The 22,154-nt window shown below is 43.4% G+C and overlaps 1 protein-coding gene across 2 annotated transcripts in view; it reads left to right on the top strand.

The window, feature by feature from the left end:
- The first annotated feature begins 9,941 nt into the window (after positions 1-9,941).
- The window catches only part of ATP2A2 (ATPase sarcoplasmic/endoplasmic reticulum Ca2+ transporting 2), a 58,152-nt gene continuing 45,939 nt past the window's right edge, over positions 9,942-22,154 (top strand). The window contains exons 1-4 of one of the 2 annotated variants that reach the window (XM_049619353.1): positions 9,942-10,518; positions 11,230-11,247; positions 11,335-11,417; positions 19,417-19,521. In XM_049619353.1, the coding sequence (XP_049475310.1) occupies positions 10,401-10,518; positions 11,230-11,247; positions 11,335-11,417; positions 19,417-19,521 (324 nt within the window). In that variant the 5' untranslated portion in view covers positions 9,942-10,400. The remainder of the gene's footprint in view (positions 10,519-11,229; positions 11,248-11,334; positions 11,418-19,416; positions 19,522-22,154) is intronic. The other variant, XM_049619352.1, reaches the window with a different exon arrangement.

The raw sequence follows: 22,154 nt of genomic DNA, 5'->3' as shown, positions 1-22,154 counted from the left end.
GCGCATTCAACAGCTGGCCCTTCCCCACCTGCAGGAGCTACAGTTCTGCAGAACTCAGAATGACCCCTGCCTCTTCCCCGGGCAGGAAATTAACCTGCTCCAAGGACCAGCCACTGAGATATTTGCTGCAGTCAAGATCTATATGAATGTGTCTTTCTCTGAGTGCCTTTAAGCAGCCACAGAATCAGATTACTCTCCTTAAAAGATTTTTCAAGGAATCACACAGTTTCTTACAAGTCTCTAATGCATATATTCCCTCCATTTGTTTTGTAACGTTTTGTTATGCAAACTAAAAATGTCTCCTTATCTGAAGTACTTAGAAATTTATCTCCCTTCCACCCATATATGCTTATTGTTGCTGCTTTTGTTTTCACAGATTTTTTTTTCTAGTGTTTAACTCTTTCCCCTATGAAATGTATTGCATTTTATGGTGTGAGGAATGGTTCTAACTAGTTGTTCCCCCATACAAATAATCTTCTGTTCTTTTTTTTTTTAATTTTTTTTAAGGTTTTATTTTTGAGACAGAGAGAGACAGAGCATGAACGGGGGAGGGGCAGAGAGAGAGGGAGACACAGAATCGGAAGCAGGCTCCAGGCTCTGAGCCATCAGCCCAGAGCCCGAAGCGGGGCTCGAACTCACGGACCGCGAGATCGTGACCGTGACCTGAGCTGAAGTCGGACGCCCAACCGACTGAGCCACCCAGGCGCCCCAATAATCTTCTGTTCTTAACAATGTTTACTGAATGGCAGTTTCCAATTGTGTGTCTTCCGCAAATGACTTAAACCTGTCTGACCATCAGCTTTCAGGATCTGGGGAGATAGGAATGACACCTACCTGACAGGCTTATCCCAAGGATGGAGCAAGCCAGCACGTGAAAAGGTCCTAGCACGTTGCATGCATGGCAGATATGTGTTTAATAAATGATGTCTTCCTTTTAGTCTCCTTTCCTTCCTTTTTGTCTGCATCCGCCTGTTTTCTCCTAGAGCCCTTTTATGTACCACTGAAATCAAACGTCTCTAGAATGATCCAAATGTTGTCTATCCCAGGTTATATATTAGGAAGCTACTAAGTAGAAAGGTTGGGGGAAGTGGAGGAGGTAGAGGGCAGTGAAGACACTTTTCTTCAAGGGACCCCACCTAACAACACTTGCACTTTCTTTGCTTGCAAATGACAGGCTGTTTCAGCAGCCTCCTCTGTCCCCACGTCAGAGGATCTCTCTTAGAGGCTGCTCTTCTGAGGCCTTAAAATGCTCCCCTCCCCAAGTTGCCATGTCAGATGTTTAAGGGAAATCTGATTTTTTAAGGACAAGGCTCTATGTGTGGGTTGTTTTATTTCGGGGGTAGGGTGGGGGTAGGAGTTGGCCATGGGTTTGCTGCATTCCAGGAAGAGGGAGGACTCTGCTCTCCTCCGATGAGTCATGGAAGAGAAACGTCTAATGTTTGCAAACATCTCCAGCCAAGCCTTTGCTTTCTTGGACTCCACCCATCCCCCCCCACATCTGTGCAGATTGGACCCACCTGAGAAGATTCAAAAGCGAAGCTTGAAGGCTAAAGCAGAGGCTGTGGATTCTACCACCATTTGAAATGGAAAACCACTAAGGGAAGGAAGGGGAAGCAGTACCCTTGTATCTGGACTCCAGCATGTGAGACACGGGACAAGACCTTACATTGGGTGTATCTGTCTCCAAATCAGGACATGATCTGGGTGGTGCAGGAGCACTGAGTGAATGAACAAGGCTGTCCCAAGAGGTGTCTGCAAAAGGACTGGGAGACTGAGAGAAGCCTCTGGTGGGAGAAAGGAGCAAAGGGGATTGCAGAGAAGAAAGCAAGGGCTAGGAAGAGGGGAAGCCTTGCAAGTGGGAGAAGCCAGGAGCTGCTGCTTTCCGGGGAGGATGAAGGCCTAGCGGGCTGGTGAGAGACCGGAGCAGGCGGGGGTGTGCGGGCGAGGACCATCGCCTCAGCCTCGGCAGACTGCTGGAGCCAGATGGGCCTCATGATGCATCCTCCCAGATGGAACGGATCAGGCTCGTCAGACATGCTTCCCTCAGGATACACAGTGTCCCCCTCCCTCCCCCTCTCTGAAATCAGGAGAGAATCACAAGGTGACTTGGGAGGGCAGCCAGCCTCCAGGGATCTTGTGTGAACTATCAGGTAACGACAGCGGGATCACAATAGGAGACCTAAACATGCCTCCACCACCACCACCCCCTTTTTTTTTTCTATTGTGGGACATCAAGGGAGCAAGCTCATGAGCTTGGGAACAAAGATCCTATTCTAGGAATTTGTCCACTGCAACCCTACCCGGCACATTCACAAGCCTTGGATTTCTGCCCGACGGAAACTCTACCTGCTCACTGTGCCCCTACCACCGCCAGAGCAACACCCTGGCACCTGGCAGGGAAGGGAGACTCTGAGTGGCTCATCATTTAAAATTAAAAATCACATTTAATCACTGTTCATTTTTCTACCAGGCTCCGGAGGCCCTGTCGTCTCTTCATTTTAAACATTTTGCTGTTCAAGATCTGAGCACCTTGGGGGGTGAGACAGGAGGGCAGTGGAAGAGAACTTTTGAAATCTTTCCACAAAAATCAAAGAACAAACCGACTGGAGGGAAAAATAGCTGCTATATTTAAACTACATTATCCCATCAGGGAGTTATGGTTTTGAAAACCATTCCGCAGTACTTTGTTTGGCACTGATGCATGGGTTTCTTGTCTTTAATTTTTTTTTTAAATGGCAACATTTTTTTTTCCCCAGAGCAGTAATTGCAAAGGAAGTGAAGGGCTTCGTGAATTAGTTTGGGAGATATGTACCGAACACCTGCTACAGGCCCCGCATCACGCTAGGTACTGGGAGGACAGAGTAAATGAGGGAGCCCTCAGGTCCTCAAAACAAATAGTTATCATGCATTCATTCATTATTGTGCATATTTTAAGTACATATGATCTCTGTTCTCCTGGAATTTTTTAAAAATAAGTTTATTTATTGTGTGTGTGTGTGTGAGAGAGAGAGAGAGAGAGAGAGAGAGCGAGCGCGCACGCGGGCGAGCCAGGCGGGAGGGGCAGAGAGAGCAAATCCAAAGCAGGCTTCCCACTGTCAGGGTGGAATCCCGCCAGGTGGGGGGCGGGGCTTGAACTCACAAATCGTGAGATCGTGTGACCTGAGCCGAAATCAAGAGTCAGAGGCTTAACCGACTGAGACTCCCAAGCACCCCTCTCCTGGACTGTATAATTTGGTGGAAGAACACAGCAAACAAGTGACTTGGTTGATAAGCAGAGTGAAAGAGTACCATTCACATGTACATTTGCCAGTTTGCTGTTCCTTCTGTTCCAGATGCTGTTCTTCTCAGCTCTGACTATGCAAATGGCTATGTATTATTCGTGTGCTCACTTCTCAGAGGGAGGTGACCATCCATCCCACCCCCCTATCCCCCAACTGTCACTCTCACATGTGACTCCATGTCACGGTCAAGTGGCAAGATCAGGTAGACAGGGGGGTACAGGAGTCTGGATATACAAAGGTGTCTGTCATCAATATTTAGGTGGAATTTAAAGCAGTGGGCCTAGGGGTGCCTGGATGGCTCAGTCGGTTAAGTATCTGACTCTTGATTTTGGCTCCGGTCATGACCTCACGGTTCGTGAGATGGAGCCTCATGCTGGGCTCTGCACTGACAGTGCGTGCTGACAGTGTGGAGCTTGCTTGAGATTCTGTCTGCCTCTCCCTTGCACTCACTCTCTGTCTTTCAAAAATAAACACTAAAAAAGAAAGGAGTCAGATGCTCAACAGAAAAAAATAAGCAAATAAAGCAGTGGGCCTAAGGAAAGACTGTGGATTGAGAAACAATGTTGCACGTCACTCGGTCCTGGAACACTCTGCATTTCGGGTTGAGTACAAGATGGGAAAGGCAAGAAAAAAAGGCTGAGAAGGAGAAGTCAGAGAAGTAGGAGGCAAACCCGAGTTACTATACTATAGTTGAGTGCCGTACTATAGTTGAGTGCTGTGTGGGACACAGGACAAGACACAACTCATTTCTGGGGTGGTGAGATAGGAAGTGATGGAGAAGCGATGGCCATTGTCAGAGAAGGCCACCAAGATGGGATGGGATTTAGCCTTCATCTTGGGAGGATGATTAGGGGTTTGCCGGGATCTGAGCAGCAGGCACAGCCTGAGCAAAAGTGCAGAGAACAGATAAATAATCCATTGTGGCAGGAGCTTTAGAACTAGAGGAGAGGCTGTGGCAGATATATGGCAGATAAAACAGAAAACTGCAATGGAATAATCTAGGGCCATTCCTAACCAGGCTTCCCAGTGTTCATGCTAGTTACTTCCTCCAAGAGGAGTTAAGCTCTTTGACTTTCCTCAATGAGGTGGACGTCTTCTGCTTTGTCAACCCAACATTCGTTTCTTTCCTTGATTTGATTTTCCTTAGGGGCACTGTTTTCCAGGGTGCGAGTCCTAAACCAGCAGCATCAACATCACCTGGGAACTTGTTAGAGATGCACATTCTTGGACTCTGTCCCAGATGTACTGAATGGGAATTCTGGAGATAGGGCCTAGCAGGCCCCCTGCGTGATGTTGCCGCATGCCAAAGTTTGAAGACCACTGCTTCAGGGAAACACTTCTTCCTAACTCTCCATCCATGTAATTGAGGTAGGGCTGACCACAGTCCCTGTTTCAGGTGGAGCACAGGACTCTCAGGAGATATTAGACTTTTCCCTCCATGAAACTGCTAAACTTGGGGGACTATAAACTGAAGATGCTGGGGGCCAGGTCTGCTGTCACCTAGAGAGACCCTATGTCAAAGCCAAAAGCAAAGGGAAGCAGCAGAGCCAAGGAATAGAGAGATTCTCAGTGATTTTATTAGAGCACCTGGATCAGGCTGTTCTGAATTTGGTGTCTACTCCCGGTTAAGTCCCTTTATTACAAGCATCAACTAGTCAGTTGGCTTTTGGACACTGAGTCATCAAAAGAAGACTTATTGGGGTGCCTGGTTGGCTCAGTCAGTTAAGCATCCAACTCTTGATTTCGGCTCCAGCCTTGATCTCAGGGTTTGTGAGATTGAGCCCATGTTAGCTCTGTGCTGACAGTGTGGACCCTGCTTGAGATTCTCTTTCTCCCTCTTTCTCTGCCCCCAACCCCTGCACTTGTGCCAGTATGCAAGCATGCACGCACTCTCTCTCTCTCTCTTTAAATAAATTAAAAAAAAAAAAAAAGAATACTTATCAATGGAGGTGGGAGGCAAATTCTGGAAAAGGCATTATGTATCTGGCAAATTCTTAGATGTTAAAGTTATAGTTTGTGAACACGTAGAAAACATGGTAGTCACTAGGCACTGGCATGTGTTCAAAAACACAAGCCATGCAAACTGAACACATTTCACAGAAATTTGAAAATTCACTAGAATGTGACTTGGAGACTGTTCACTAGAACGTGCACTTTGAGTCTGTTGTAGACAAGGCATGTAGAGTTTAGCAACACATTGGAATAGTTCTCTCATTAAGTTCTTATGGGCAAGTCAAGAAATATGGGCTACATAATAATGCAGTGAATTAACATCCCATAGTTACCTGAAGAGACTTTAATTTACATAACAAAGCCTTGTAACAGTGTAACAATTCTGCTCATTATTCCATTCACCAGGCATGTGTTCCAGAGTCAGTAGGAGATGCCAGATGTGACTGAGTTGGGTGGCCTTGGTTCCTACCTGCCTCTCAGTGTGAACACCTTACTGTTTTGAGCCTAGCATATAAATATGTACTTTTCATATAACATGATCCTTAAATCAAGCTGACCACATCAGGTGCTCAACCAAAAGAATGTATAGCAAAGTATGCTGTATAACAAAGTATTATGGGAGACAAAGAGGCAGGAGAGTGCATTATAAGATTTTCATTTTCCTGACTTTGGAACCTGTAGCCAAGTTGATTTTATAGCCAAGTTGATTTTATAGCCAAGTGAACAACTAAATCCAGCTTATTAGTTATTTTCTAATCTGGAATGAATGTCTAGACATTCTATTGGATGAAGATATAGAAGTCATAAGTCATGCTTACCAAATTTATGCGTAACCCAAGCTGGGACACAGAGATAAAACATGACTTGACGATGAAGACTCCAAAAAAACCACAACAGGCTGCAACGACCAAAATGAACATGAGAACATTCCATCATAATCAGAGTTCAATGCCTGGGTTAAAAAGAATCAACAGTGCAAGTACCCCATGGGAAGATTTAACATGACTGCCGTTTATGTATACAGGACTCAGTTCTCAGTTGATTGTTAAGACAAATCAACAACGTGCAGGGGAAAGCATCAGAACCAAAGGAGGACAGCGTGAACTCCACTAGGTCCTTGCTCCAAGACTATGCCCAGACTTTTGTGTTCAGTGTTGGGTGTCTCCAAGCCTGGACAATGAGGATGCTGAGGGTTTGCAGACTCCTGCTGTAGGAGGAATAGCTCAGGGACCGAGCTGTTCCTTTTAGCTGAGAAAAGAGACTTTATAAAGCACAATAGATATCATGAAATACTCAGAGGGATCTCACACAGAGGAGGGATTAAATGTATTCAGAGTTGTTCCAGAGAGCTAAAGGAGAACCAATATAAAGGAGAAGCTAGTTAGGGGAGGAGGATTCAGCCCAGAATGAGATGGCTTTAATGATGAGAGCTGTCCAAATATGGAACAGGTTGCCTTTTGCAATAACCATCGCTTTACAGGAGGGCTGTTGAGGGTTGGAAAGTTGGCCGGGGCCTGCTTTCCAGGTCACTGTTTTTTACTGGGTCTTTTCTGTCTGCCTAGCTTTTTTAACTAGCCTGCCTATTACCAGCTAATGTCCTCCTTTATTAATTCCTTTGAGGTTCTTTGATCAAATCGTCCATCATTCTGAATTACTGTTTCTCTTCTTTTCCTCTCCCTGTCCTCAATTGATTGAAAATAGCTGCAATCCTTGGAAGACAATAGAGTATTTTCAAAACCCATTCTTATTTTTTTTTTTAAACCTTGTTAACAAGAAGCACGTTTAGGTCAATGCACAAAATAAATTGAATATAAGTTTATTTCTACATAAGAGAACCTTGATCTTTCTGCCCTTGGGAGGCTGGCTTTATGCTAAATTTTGGCAACCTATAAACAAATTTCAGAGACACCCACAGGTTGAGGAACCAAGAGCATAAATGGTATGTGACACAGAAGGGGCCAACTCTGGGCTAAAAATCAGTTTCAGTGTAAAGGAGTATTCCCACCTCCCGCAAATAGCAGACTTGCAAAGAACAGTCTCGGAGGTGATGACAATGTGGTAACAGCACCAATAAGAACTTACACATCGCTCCTCTCCGAGAAGCCTTTAATGCTGCCTAGTTTTGTATTCATTAAACCTGACTAAACTTCACAATCATTCCCATGAGGCACGTAGTTCAGAGGCCCTCCTGTTTATTTCACAAATTGGAAATCAATGAACCTGAGTTCAGCAAAAATTTGTTGAGGTTCCTCCCATGGTGAGGCCCTTTGCAAGTCACTGATAGATCAGGGATACCGGGACTCCTTCATTCCAACAGCAGGTGTTCAGTAAATGATGAGTATATACCAGGGACCTTTCCACATCCTGAGGATGGACAAGAAAGACAAACCCATATTCTCATGGAGCTGGTTTCCTAGTAAGGGGAGACAGACAGTAAACAGCTAAAGAAAAACACAGTATCACAGATAAATGCTGTGAAGAAAATAAAACAATGGGATATCAAGGGTGACTGGGGAAGGTAACCACTTTATGCCCGCCAAGGCATCTACAAGGAGATGACATGTAAGCTGAGATCTGAATGATAAGATGGAACTAGGCACCTGACAATCTCGAGAAGACCACGGAATACAAAAGTCATGGTCGATGGGGCGCCTGGGTGGCTCAGTCGGTTAAGCGTCCGACTTCAGCTCAGGTCACGATCTCACGGTCCGTGAGTTCGAGCCCCGCGTCTGGCTCTGGGCTGATGGCTCGGAGCCTGGAGCCTGCTTCCGATTCTGTGTCTCCCTCTCTCTCTGCCCCTCCCCCGTTCATGCTCTGTCTCTCTCTGTCTCAAAAATAAATAAACGTTAAAAAAAAAAAATTAAAAAAAAAAGTCATGGTCGAGACCCCCTCAAGAAACTCATGATCACACTACAGGTGCTTACAATCCCAAGTACCCGTGGAGCCATGGAACAGAGACCCAAAGTCAAATGTCCAAGATAATTTCCAGGCGAAGATAGGTAGCAATCCTCCCGCCTGTAGTGCTTCTATCGTTGCCAAAAGAGATGAGGTGAGGCCAAAGAAATGGTGCAGACCTGGTCTCAGAGGGAAAAGAACCACCAGCCCTCCGTTACTACACCCCCACCATGCAATCAATCACGTGTCCCTCCTGGAGGAGGCTCCAATCCTGTGACCTAACCAGTTTCCACCTTGCTTCTCTCAGCGCATTGCCATACACTAGAATTTTGTTTGTGTGTTTTGTGTAGGGTTTTGTTGGTCCTTTTCCAAGTATCAATGAAAACTGCACGCCAGCCTCCACTCCTTGGAAATAATTAAATGAAATGACGTGCCTGATTTTTTCAGCTGGGTAATGCACTGTGATTTGCGTCTGCTGAAGGAAGTCATCTTAAGACCTGAGGCTGAGCCATCGGGGACAACTGAGGTGTTTTTTCTCTGCTTTGGCTCTTGCGGATGGCACACTATCGCCAAACACAAAAGTAGACTAAATGCTTCATTCTGCGACATATTCGCTTAAGAAAGCTGCTCTTTGTGATGCGAATATGTTCACCTTTTGTTCATGAATTCAAGGCAGAGGTCCCTTCCCGTTTAGTAATCTAACTTTACAGAAGAAAAATGCCCTTTATTTTGCTGTCACCTAGGTTTTGTACAGACCTCTGCAGCAAGTCCTCTGAGGTTTAAGAATAGGTTGTGGATTAAAGTCCTTCTTGCTCCTAGTGGGGAAATTGGAAATCTAGAAAACAGCCTTGATCTTAATGCCCAAGCGAAGCACCTTCTAGCACAATTCTCATTATTTAGCAATTATGGTGGCATAGCCTGTGACACGTATCACAGGCTGTGTGAGCTATAAAAATTAAAACCTCCTCCCCCGAGTGGGATTTCTTCGGTCAGAGCACGCAGACCCCGCTGGGGAAGGGCTGACATTTGTGTGCGGTGGAGCGCTCGGCTGGGGGTGTGGGATGCGGTATTCCTGAAGCGACACATTCGGGCCGTGTGGGAAATGAACTGCGGAATTCCTCCCCTTGATTCCTGAAGGGGGCTCTGAAGGAGACAGATTAGGATGCAGAGTGCGGCCCGGGAGGCGGAGGGCGAGGGGGCGAGCCAAGGACACCAACCCGAACGCGCTTCGGAAAGCCCAGTGCGGAGCGAGTTCCCAGGTTCCTCGGCCTCGCCTTCCCCACCACCCACCCCCGCCCAAGGCTCAGGCTGACCCCGAAGGGCAGGCAGTAATCCTCAGGGCAGCTAGTGCAGGGCGCCCACCGTGAGCCCTCGACCTCCCCGGGGTCTGTCCGTGAGTGAGCGGGGTTGAAGACGGATGGAGCCCAAGACCCGCCGAAAATCCGCCCTCCGCCAGCCGCTGGCTACGGCGCGTACTGCGCGAGCGCGGCCCGGCGCGCGCCGGCCTCTATCCGGGTTCCTGGGGGCGGTGCGCAGGAGGGGGCGGGGCCTGCGCGGCGGCGTGGGCGCGAGTCGCGCGGGAGGGAGGGAGCCGAGGGGAGGGGGCGGGGCCGTGCCGCCCGCGCCGCGCTGGGCCCTCTCGGCCAATGAGCGGCGTCCACATGCTGCGGCGGCGGCGAGAGGGGAGGCAGCGGCGGATAAATGCTATTAGAGCAGCCGCCGCGGAGCCGTCCCCGACGCCACCTCCTTCTCCTCCGCCGCAGTTTCCTCTGCCGCTGTCGGGGGTGCGGAGCTGAGGGAATAGGGCGAGCGCGCCGCGCACCACCCTGCCGGCTCGCTGCCCTCGCTCCGTTCCGCCCTCAGGGGTCGGCCGCGCGCCCCCTCCTCCGGCCCGGGTGGGGCCGCGAATCACCTCGGGAGAGCGGGGAGGGGGCTCTGGGGCCGCGGCCTGCGCTCCCGGTGGGCGGTTGAGGGCGAAAGAGGCCCTCCCTTCTGACGAGGGGAGGGAGGGTCAGGAGCCCCCCACCGCCCAGCTGAGCCAGGGGCGTGCGCCGGCGAGGGCCGGGCTGCGAGAGGGGCGGTTGTCTGGGGGAGGGGGCGCGGGGTGATTCAGCGCCCGGCGAGGCGGAAGCGGCCGCAGGAGGAGGAGGAGGGGGGAGAGGCCAGTCAGCGCCTGGGCGCCCAGGGTGGCACGAACCCGCGGCCCGAGTGCGAGGCGGAGGCGAGGAGGCCGCGGGGACTGGAGGCGAGGCCGGCCGGGCCCCCGCAGCCATGGAGAACGCGCACACAAAGACGGTGGAGGAGGTGCTGGGCTACTTCGGCGTCAACGAGAGCACAGGGCTGAGCCTGGAGCAGGTCAAGAAGCTCAAGGAGAGATGGGGCTCCAACGGTAGGTGCCCGGCGCCGGGGCTGCAGGGGCCCCGCGCGGCCCGGCGCGGGCCCGAGAGCCAGGGAAGATGGCTGACCGGGCTCCACCTCGTGGGTCTGGGCTCCGCGCCCGCCGAGGGCTGCAGGCGGCGGGTCGAGCCCGCGCGCGGGCCCCGCGGGAGAGGGGTTGCAGGCGGGGGCGCCGGGGTCTGGTCTGCGCCTCCTAGATCTCGCGCCTCGAACCCTTGACCTTCCCCGCACACAGCCAGCTCTCCGGCTTCCCGCACGCAGCTGCGGGCCCCGCTGGAGAGACGGACGAGTCTCCTGCAGCTGGGTTGTTCCCTGCGAGACATTTTCTCGTCCCCAGCCAGTTTATGAGGCGTCGTTGCAGTTGGGAATGCCTCTAACCGTTCTTGTACTACCCAAAGTTACACATCTGGCAGAAGTCATGACATAGCTGAAATGACTCCTTGTTTCGGGAGCCCTGTTTAGGTAGCGATGAGATTTTGTGCTTCGGGGTAGACCTAAGGTATTGGTTACGGCAAATACTGCATGTTTTCTTGGGGGTACTATTTTAGTATGGTTTCTGTTACAAGTGGTTGAATGTTCATATACCTAGGTATGTCTTTCAAAGACAGTGGTAATTTTAGGAATTCTCTTTTGAAAGACCATGCTAATTTTTTTTTTTTTTCCTCCTTGTTGACACGTTGCCTGGCGAATTTCTGCATTATAGAGTTACCGGCTGAAGAAGGTGAGTAATCTTAGCATGTTCTTTTTTTTCTCCCCTTTGTGTTCTGATGTTAAGATGACATTTACAACAAATGTTTGTTTCTCACAGGAAAAACCTTGTTGGAACTTGTGATTGAGCAGTTTGAAGACTTATTAGTTAGAATTTTATTGCTGGCAGCTTGTATATCTTTTGTAAGTATAAAGAAACTTATTTTCTCTCAGAAAGTTGACTCTGTTTCATAGGTGAAAAAACAAGAAACAAATGTCTATTGGGTGACAATGTTATATTTAGAGATTTAAGCTGTGTCTCCATTTTTTTTCAACTTCAGTATTTTAAAATTATAAACAAAACACTTGAAGCCATTTGTGTTGTAGAAAATCAATGAATGCCTGACATTGACAGTGCAGTTAGAAATTGTTGCCAAATGGCACAGGGTCTTACAAATTTTTGTGGTTTATGAGATTTTTAACATCAAAAAGTTCTTTATCGGGAGGTCTTTTTTCTGTTTGGGTTCTTCCACTGTGTAAGATCACACTAATATGATGTTGGGCCCTTTGTAGTCTGTAAATAGAACTTACAAAAGGAATATTCCAGTTGCTCTCCCTTCCTGGTAATGGCAAGGTGACAGTTGTTTCTGACAGTGACAAGAATGATGACGGCGGTGATGGCACTACTGTTGACCAAATTTGGTCACTGACCTTTAGGGTGGTATATTTATCTAAATTGGACCCCTGTCTTGAGTGACTCCTAGGTAGAAAGAACAAGGTTCAGTACAATTGGTTCTAGATCTTAAAAATAAAAACAAAACATATAGTGTTTTTTCTTGTTCTGTATGTGCTTACCGAATTGAGTCCTGTATGGTTGCTAAGAAACTAGTGAAATGCAAAGGACTACAGCAGAAACAGGGTGATGGGTTGGTGAGGATATTTCTAGGTTATATTAACATTTTTTTTCTGTTCAATATTAATTTTTTATTGCATTTTTTCTTGGGCAGTGGACTTCTTGGTAGTTTTCCTAAAAATGGTCATGAGTAGGACATAGAAGTTCCTAATCCTAACAGCAAGGGATGACTTTTGCTCTTTTCTTTTTTTTCTCTTCCAAATTTTTATTTAAATTCTAGTTAGTTAACACATAATGTAATACTGGTTGCAGGAGTAGAATTTAGTGATTCACCACTTAAATATAACACCCAGTGCTCATCATAACAAGTGCTCTTCTTAATACCCATCACCCATTTAGCCCATCCCCCACCCACCTACCTCCCTCCATCCACCGTAGTTCTCTTACCATTAAGCTTTTGTTTTAAATTACAGTATATTAGTCTTATAAAATAGGATGGGAAGTGATGGGAAGTGAAATTCACCCAGTGTAGTATGTTTTTTCAGGCTTCACAAAATTGACAGAGCTTCAAGGTTTCATTTTTGTATGTTTGTACATATGCAAGCCCCAGAAATCTCCTTTGTTCTTTATGACAGCCATATCGTAGAAGACTATTTTGAGAACTAAGTAAAAAGGAAGCAGTGGGCACTTCTTTAGGTGAGGGGGGAAATTTGGTAAGAGGTGAGTTTTTTGGAGTGATACTATTTACAAATTCTATCATGCCATTTGGCAAAGTGATATGTAGCTATTAATAATTCAGTCCTCAAGAATGTTTTCTATGGTTTTCATTGAATAAAATTAAGAGAGTGTCATAGCAAATCATTCAGCATCCTGAATTACTCTATACCTCTTAACATGTCTGTCTGTTCTTGATTAATTCAACACCACCCACCCCTCCACCCTCACCCACCCTTTCTAAACGGCTGCTGCCTTACCGATTAAGATAAAGGAGTAGAGCTGTTTGATTAACCAGTTTCAGTACTTTGTCATGGCACAAAACAAATAATACATTTGGGGTAGTGTAATGTTTATGTTTAAGCTAGCTGCATAATTCTGAAGTAGCCTCAGCGTTGGTAATTAAAATACGGGGGTTCAATAATATTATCAGGGACCCCTTAGAATAAGTCAGCTGGTATATACAGGGCAGAGAGGAAATAAATTTTTTTGAGTTATTCTGTGTGTGTAACTTAAGGCAGTGTTGTAACATCACTGGCATTATTTCTAGTAAACAAGCTCTTGGATATTTAGGTTGTATAGGATCTCTTGAGTTGCCAGTTTTGAATGACTTTATATTAGCACTTTGATTTAGTAATGTATGTGAGTTTTACTTTGAAGAAAGGATCTTCTAGTTTCTAAGCATTTTCAAATGGGTTTTAAAATATCTGCTTTAATTTTATCATAGGGCAGGGTGTTGGATTTTTATAGCTTTATAGAGCTATATTTTGGAATTGAAATTTGAATTACCTTTTTGGTAACTACTTGGAGTTAATGCTCAGGAAATGAACTGGGTGACATTTTTATTTTATGGGTTGATAAAGAAAAATAATAAATTTTAGGAAATACTGTTAGTTTGCTTTGACTTGGTTGATCAAGACATTTCGGATTTAAAACTTGCTTCGTTGATTTTCTTTATGTGGAATTGGCACTATTGCTACATTGTGCTTGACCTTTTCATTCCTCATTTCTTTATCTTTCAAAAGATCACTGAGTCTTTTTTGTGGTAATCTGTTTATTCCTATGTAACAGGAGAATCATGGTAGAATATTCATGCTCTTTTGGAAGAGTGAATAGGCAGTTCTACAACATGTACACGATGTATGATATATCCTCAGGTTCGGCTGAAGTTAAAAAGAAATATTAGGCGTTATTTATTTCAGATGTCAGACTAAGTGTTAACTGTAGGAAGCTACGTTAATGTTTTACACTCATGACCTGTATGGATAAAGGGTTTGGTTTTTTTTTTTAATGTTTATTTTTTGAGAGAGAGAGAGAGAGAGAGAGACAGAGCACGAGTGGGAGAGGGGCAGAGAGAAAGAATCTGAAGCAGGCTCCAGGCTCTGAGCTGTTAGCAGAGTCCAACATGGGGCTTCAACTCGTGAACCACGAGATCATGACCTGAGCTGAAGTCGGATGCTTAACTGACTGCACCACCCAGGTGCCTAGGGATAAAGTTTGATTAACTTGTAATGTTCACCAAATATAAGTAGTTTTTGTTTTCTTTCTTTATTTTTTTTTTTAAGTTCACTTGGATTGGAAGAAGTGAGTTATCTCTGTCCCATTGTGTATAAAGTAACATTAGAAATTCCTTAACTTGACATTTAGGACCTGCTGTCCTTTCAGTTTGTCTTTACGTCCTCCTTGGTCACAACTTTGCCCTTCATTTAACACATCATATGGTTGCTTACTGGAATACCCGTTCTTTTCTCTCTTTCACTGCTTCATTAGGTATTTATTGAACACCTGGGACACGGCACAGACGCTAGGGATACAGCATTGAACAAAATAGGCAAAGTCTTTGACCTGGAGCTGACATTCTAATGGAGGCAGATTATAAACAAGTAAAACATGTAGTCTGTTGGACAGTGATAGAGAACTAAAGCAGAGGGATAAGAATATGAGGAGGGAGGAGTGCAGTTTTTAAGTAGGGCGGTCAGAAAAGTCTTCCAAGAAGGTGACATTAGAGAAAAGACCTGAAGGAGATGAGCAGGAGGGCCATATTTGCCTCCTCTGTATCCATGAAGTCCTCTGTGATAACACGGCTTGTCAAAGTTTCTCTACCCTCCATCCCCCTGTCCCCACCACAGCTACTTCGATGGATTCTGAAATGCTACTAAAACTTGCTTAGAGCAAGGCATTTTTCAGCTTCTCACTTGTAATTGAATAGTTTGTTTTTCCTTCCTCCTGGGCCCTTTACAAGGGATTCTTAATATTTTTTAGAGCCTAGGTTAGTGCTTTTGATAGAACAGATAGATATTTGAGTGAGTTTGTGTTGGTAGCATTTTCAAAATACAGAAAAATGTAGATCTGTTTTCTTAGAACAATATAGTCAAGAAGTGTTTTATATAATGTAGTGATTTTATTTTTTTCCCTGTATTTTAATTTCTTACTTAAAAAAAAAGAAGATAAAATGGGTAGTTTACTGATGGGTTTAATTTATTTAGAGCCTTTCTTTAAAATATTTCGAAAGGTGAATGTGTTTTTCTTTTTTTTTTTTTTTTTTTTTTTAAATATTTGTTTTAGAGAGAGCAAGACTGAGCATGAGCAGGGGAGGGAGAGAGAGAGGGAGACACAGAATCCCAAGCAGGCTCCAGGCTCTGAGCTATCAGCACAGAACCCGATGGGGGGCTCGAACCTACAAACCTTGAGGTCATAACCTGAGCTGAAGTCGGACACTTAACCGACTGAGCTGCCCAGGCACCCATGTGTTTTTCTTTTTAAACATTATATTCTCAAATCTAAAAACAGTATTTTTATTTTTTTTAAACATTTATTTTGAGAGAGAAAATATGAACAGGGTAAGAGCAGGGGTGGGGGGGAGAGAGAGAGAATCTCAAGCAGGCTCCATGCTCAGCACAGAGCCTGACATGGGGCTCAATCCCATGACCCTGGGATAAGTTTTGTGTGTGGATCAGAAGAGAATATGGTCTAATTCATACTTTTTTTTTTTTTTTAATGGCTGAAAGAATTTTTGTTTTCTACCCTCAGAAAATTGTCATAACATTTGTTGGTGATACTTTTTTCATTTTTGTGTAGCATTTAACTTCCATTTCCTCTTTAAAACTTTTTTTTAATGTGAATTTTTTCATTTATTGAATAAGTGAGTATCCAGTGTCATCGCAAGTTTCTTAAGGATAAAGGAGGAATGCAAGCCAGTGCCCTTGGTCTTAAAAATGTGCTTATGCTCTCTCTCATTGTCTTTTTTTTTTTTTTTTTTGGATCTTGTTAAGAGCTCAGTACATTATCCCAACATGGAGGTAAGATAATGGAGTCACAGAACCATGACTGTCTCCCACTGGAATATACCTTTTTACCTTGGATTAAAATTTGCTTTTTTTAATTTTTTTTTATTTTTTTTCTTTTAACGTTTATTTATTTTTGAGACAGAGACAGAGCATGAACAGGGGAGGGGCAGAGAGAGAGGGAGACACAGAATCTGACACAGGCTCCAGTCTCTGAGCGGTCAGCACAGAGCCCGACGTGGGGCTCGAACTCACAGACCGTGAGCCGAAGTCGGACGCTTAACCGACCAAGCCACCCAGGCGCCCCATAAATTTGCTTTTATTCATTAAACTCTGCTCTCCAGCATCTTTTGGTTGTCACATCAGAAATTACTGTGATGTGCAGAGATCAGTCTTAACAGATAACTAGACAGCCTGTCCTACTGTACTGAAGCAGTTTAAACTGTAGTTGAACATTCATTAGTAAGTGGTTACCTTGAATAGGATTGGCAAATTTGAAACTTTGAACTTGCTGGATTATATAAGCCCCAGAAGATTGGTATTGGTACTGTATTAATAGTGCAAAGCAAAGAAGAAACACTCTGCCTAATATTATGCAGTAGAATAGTGTTGATTAAGTTGGTTACTTCTTACCCTGAGTGTTGAAGTTCATATACTCCCCTTAGGGTCTTGTACCGCAAAAGTTGTATGAAATTTTGTTTCATTCATTCATGCCTCTCTACGGTAAATAGCATCATCTGTGTACCAGAGACTCTTCTAGGCCTCTGGGGATACAGAGGCGAACACAAGGCAATATAAATAGTTATTTGTGTTCACCTATTCTCAGTAAAGATTTTTAGGAACATTCTCCCTCATACAAACATTTGTATAACTTGGGATAAACTGTAATTATGAACTAACTGTGCTATAATGTCAATAAGGCATCTTTCACCAAAATGAAAGATGCCTGTGCCGCACACTCCTCCTCACTCCCTTCCACGTCTCATGGGATCTTTCATTTGTCAGCAGCATCATCCCACATACACTGGAAGTTTTCTTTACGATAGAACAAACCATGAAGGACCGCATAATATGATATGAACCTGAACAACTGGATTGGTTCCTACCAGTTAATGAAATATGGGTTGATCTTCACTTTGGACTGTAGCATTTAATTATTTGGCTTATTTGTGGTTTCAAAACAGACATTTTAAAAAGTATTCAGGAAGTTGATGGTTGTCTGTTTTAAGTAGGTTCAGCACCAGCCTTCCACCCTGAGAATTTGCCTACTAGTTTCTCATCAAACAGTAGTTAATATACTTGTAGAACTTTCAAATAATTACGAATGCCTGGGTATCTTACACATAAACATTTAAAGTCATATAGTGTTAAGAAAAGGCTACTACATTGTATAGATTAGGATTTTTACGTAAGTGATAAATACTATTTGTGCAGAAGAACCACGCGTTTCTTGAAAAGTAGAGATTTGGTCTGATAGTCCTGTCCTTTGCTCCAACTCTTAGGGGTTATTGCTTTAAGTTTGTTCCTCAGGACTAGCTGCCAAGAGGGAAGTTCATACCCTTTTTAACAAGGTGTGAAGCTTATCTTACAGTTGCTAATGCCTCACTGACCTTTGGAAAGGTCCTAGTTACTCTTCAAGTTGAGCGATTTTTCTCCCCCAAGAGCTAATTAAGTTTCTTATTTCTGATATGTTCTCCTTGGCAAATGTTTGAAAGGCTAGTATCAAAGCAGCTGTGATCTTGCATCTATCAAAATTTATAACTTCCTAGAGAAGTTTTCTTTTTGGCACTAGGCCTGACCTTAACACCAGGAATGCCCTGTTGAAAGCTTGTGGCAACATTTATATTCATTCTGGTTTTCTGCCTGCCCTGGTTCTCTCGCTAGCTGTCAGTGGTCATTGGTACCTATCAGAACCTGGTCCTCGTGTCTCCTGGTTTTTTTTCCTGCTCAGGTTGATATTTCTTGTTCATCATTCCCCTATCTTGCAAAATCCATGTTGGGCCTGTCCTTATTCATCTCTCTGATTGTTTACTATGTTTCCTATATGTGTAAAAGCTCACTTTATAGTATTCCACTAAGTATAAACATAGATGGTTTCATTATTGCCTTGAATCCTATCCCACTGTATTAAAAAGTATCAAAACCAGTACCTTGATTGTTTACTAAATAGATTTAAAGAAAAGGTTTTATTGTGAAACATGCAAGCATGTTAAGCAATGTTAAAGGCAAATCTTATCTCTAGATTGAATATTAGATACATTTGACATCCTTTCTGGATTGGCAGTTTCTTACAGAAATGAGTTTTTAACCATTTAGATGGCTCTTTTACTGTGTTCTTTATCATTAAAGATTTGTTGTGTTGGGTTCTACCACCTTAAGTTTGCTCAGTTATGAAGTTTATTGTGGCTCTCTTAACTCGTAGCTTTTATGTCCTGACAAGGTTATGGTTGTGTGAGCTAGAAATTAATTTTCTGCTCATTTTTCTTGGGGCAGTGTTCTGTGTCCAGTTGTAAATAACATTTTTGGACTTCGGTCATCTCTGAAGTGCTGTATTGCTATACTGTCATATGTAGGATAACCTTCAAAATATATTCCTGATCAGAACAACCTTGAGTATTAAGAGGCGACCTATAATAGAACCACTGAAAATAACTGGGACATTATCAGGTTTTGCACTCCAGAATTTTGGGTCCATGATCAAGGTTTTTGTTTTATTTTGTTTTTGTAGAGATGCGGGGAGGGACAGAGAGGCAGAGGCAGAATCTTAACTAGGCTCCACGCTAAACACAGAGCCCAGTGGGGGCCCAGTCTCAAAACCATAAGATCATGGCCTGAGCTGAAATCAAGAGTCAAACGCTTAACTGACTGAGCCACCCAGGCGCCCCTCACAATATTTTTACTATAAGTTTATGTCTGTGGGTATTATTTGATATTAGTTGATATTAATTTGATATGATTTGATATGAAGCAAGTCAGCAGAGTTGTGGATGATTGCCTTTTATTTTAACAAAACCAAGAACTTAAGTTTTACTTCTGAATATATACATATAAAATGAATGGGATTTAATTCCCAGAAATCATTTTATTTGGATTTTAAAACAGTTATTATGTGAAAAGTTAGCTTTTGAAGGGTATTAAGAAGTTGTATAGTTTCGATTCTCAAGAAGTACTGTGAGCAAGAGACGTAAGCCCGTTGTTTATGTCCTTACATTTTGCCACCATTTGTTTCTAGGGACTGTAAGAAAAGAGACTTGGTATATTACAATTCCTTTAGTGCTCGGCACTTCTGGTGTAAAGTGGCACTAAGCCTAAAAACACATTACAGTTCTAACCCATGCCATTTCTCTTCTAGGTTTTGGCTTGGTTTGAAGAAGGTGAAGAAACAATTACAGCCTTTGTAGAACCCTTTGTAATTTTACTTATATTAGTAGCCAATGCTATTGTGGGTGTATGGCAGGTAAGCAAAATTATGCAGTGCTAGATTTTAGTAATTTATGTAAGTGAGTTAAACTGTGTTAATCTGTTTTTTCCTTATGTGTTAACTAAAAAAATCTGGAGAGTCTACAGGTGTTTTTTCTTTTGTCTGTTTGTTTAATGGCAACATCTTAGACCTCTCCTGCATGTATATAATTTGCTGTTAAAATTGCTCATCCTTCATGGTAGCATGGAGTTAAAAATAATGGATGAGAGAAGCTACTTAAGAAAAAAACAGAAAATTTGAGATCCACTATCTTTGTATTTCCTAGCTACTTCCTTTGAAAAATTTCATAAACTCAATGTCAGTTTTATCTCCTTGGATTTTTGGTGGTGGTGGTGGTGGTGGTGGTGGTGGTGTGTGTGTGTATATTTAGCAATATAAATTGTTTTCCCTTCAGAGCATGCTCCTGGCTATTTTCCCTCAGTTGCCTAGGCCTTTCTGACTCACAGAATGGAAGCCAGTGTATAGAACCATAATATAATGGGATTCCTACCCACCCCACTTTTTGTAATTAACTGTTCTGTAGATACCTACTTTGAGGACTTCAGCTTACTAAGACTGTTGATGTGTTTGATTTTTTTTTTGTTGTTTGAATATATTTTAACAGACTGAGACTAATACTTCAAATTCATTTTAAGTATTGATATTTAAGCATGCATGTAATCACCCCTTTCAGGACTAAAATAGAGTGCGTCTACAGTCTTAAGTGGAAACATTTTATAATCATACTTAGCCCTGTTAGAGTTTAAACTTCTGATCTTATAAATGAACATGAAGGTCTTTGTATAGTGGGATCATATAGAAAAGATGACCTATTTGGAAGAAAATTTTAATGGTGCTGTTCCTTTTAATTTTGTCTAAAATTGTTTATATTTAAGTAGAAATGATCCCTTTGTGAATATGGCCTAGACAAACAATACATGGCATTAGATTGTCCTTCTCAAGCTAATAATATATATTTTCCTATTAAATAATCACTGCCGGTTACGAGGTAGATACTACATGCATTCCCATGTCATTGTTACAGTGATCTTGTAAGGCAAATGATATTCCCATTTGACACATGTGATGTTAAGGTCCACAGTGATTAAGTGACTTTTTAAGGGCCATACAGGTAGGATGTAGAGTATCTGGGATTTGAATCCAGCCTCAGTCTGATCCAAATTCCAAAGTAAAATTTTACACCAGTTTTCACAGGACTTTTATGTTTATCTTAGTTTTATTTATTTTTTTATTTTTTATTTTTTAACATTTATTTATTTTTGAGACAGAGAGAGACAGCATGCACGGGGGAGGGGCAGAGAGAGAGGGAGACACAGAATCGGAAACAGGCTCCAGGCTCTGAGCCATCAGCCCAGAGCCCGACGCAGGGCTCAAACCCAGGGACCGTGAGATCGTGACCCGAGCCGAAGTCGGACGCTTAACCGACTGAGCCACCCAGGCGCCCCTATCTTAGTTTTAAAAATAACATTTTTAGGTCTTAATCTCATTTACGTAGTATACAGAATGGTATGAGTATTACTGAAGGGTGCTTGCCTTCTCGAAGGAGGGAAAGTAGAAATCCAGTGCAAGGTAGTATTGGGAGGTGGGGGGGCACATACTGCTGGCCAGTGTCATCAAAGAAGGCTTCTTACAGAAGGTGACAAGTGATTGGGAGCTATAGAGAAACCAAGCTTTGTTCCAATTTTAGTATGTATGTTGCCAAAGTGAATGCCTGATACAACCTATTTGAATCTGAGATCATTTGTTTCCCTTTTCCACTCCTATGCTCTAAATATTCCTTTTGATTGTTTGAGTTGAAGGAAAGGCTTTTAAAGTAATTTTAATTGGCATCTTTGTCCTTGGGGTCTGAGATAATTTATCTTTAATGCTTCTAATTTAAATGTACCTTTGCTAATTTTTAGTAGAAGTAAAATACAGTGCTCTTGGGACATTTCTTAACCTTGAGCAGTCTAGTTAAACTCTACCTGACATGACCTTGAAGGCGAGAGAAAAGGAATTAAAACTGCCACAGTGAATAAATGGGAAGGGGTAGTCCTGCAAAATAGTTTCACATTTGACTAATTGAGTAGCAACAGTGCTGAGAATTTACTCTTTCTACACTATCAGTAGCATTTGAACTTAATTAGGGTTAAATGTTCTAGTAGTTCTGTTTTAAGGTGATGCAGGTGATATTCTTTAAGCAGATCTTATATGGGGTTGAAGTTATTTTTATCATGAGGTCCCCAAATTTAACATCTTTTATACTTTTTTAGGGATGCATACATTAAAAAAAGTGAGACCTGGGGCGCCTGGGTGGCTCAGTCGGTTAAGTGTCCGACTTCCGCTCAGGTCACGATCTCGCGGTCGGTGAGTTCGAGCCCCGGGTCGGGCTCTGGGCTGATGGCTCAGAGCCTGGAGCTTGCTTCCGATTCTGTGTCTCCCTCTCTCTCTGCCCCTCCCCCGTTCATGCTGTGTCTCTCTCTGTCTCAAAAATAAATAAACGTTAAAAAAAAAAAAAAGTGAGACCTATGCTATTAGCTTTCAGGTTTTTTGTTTTTGTTTTTGTTTTTTTTAATATTTATTTATTTTTGAGACAGAGACAGAGCATGAATGGGGGAGGGGCAGAGAGA

Source organism: Panthera uncia (genome assembly GCF_023721935.1).
Source record: "Panthera uncia isolate 11264 chromosome D3 unlocalized genomic scaffold, Puncia_PCG_1.0 HiC_scaffold_8, whole genome shotgun sequence".
Taxonomy (NCBI): Eukaryota; Metazoa; Chordata; class Mammalia; order Carnivora; family Felidae; genus Panthera; species Panthera uncia.
This window is presented reverse-complemented; position numbering and strand designations above follow the sequence as displayed.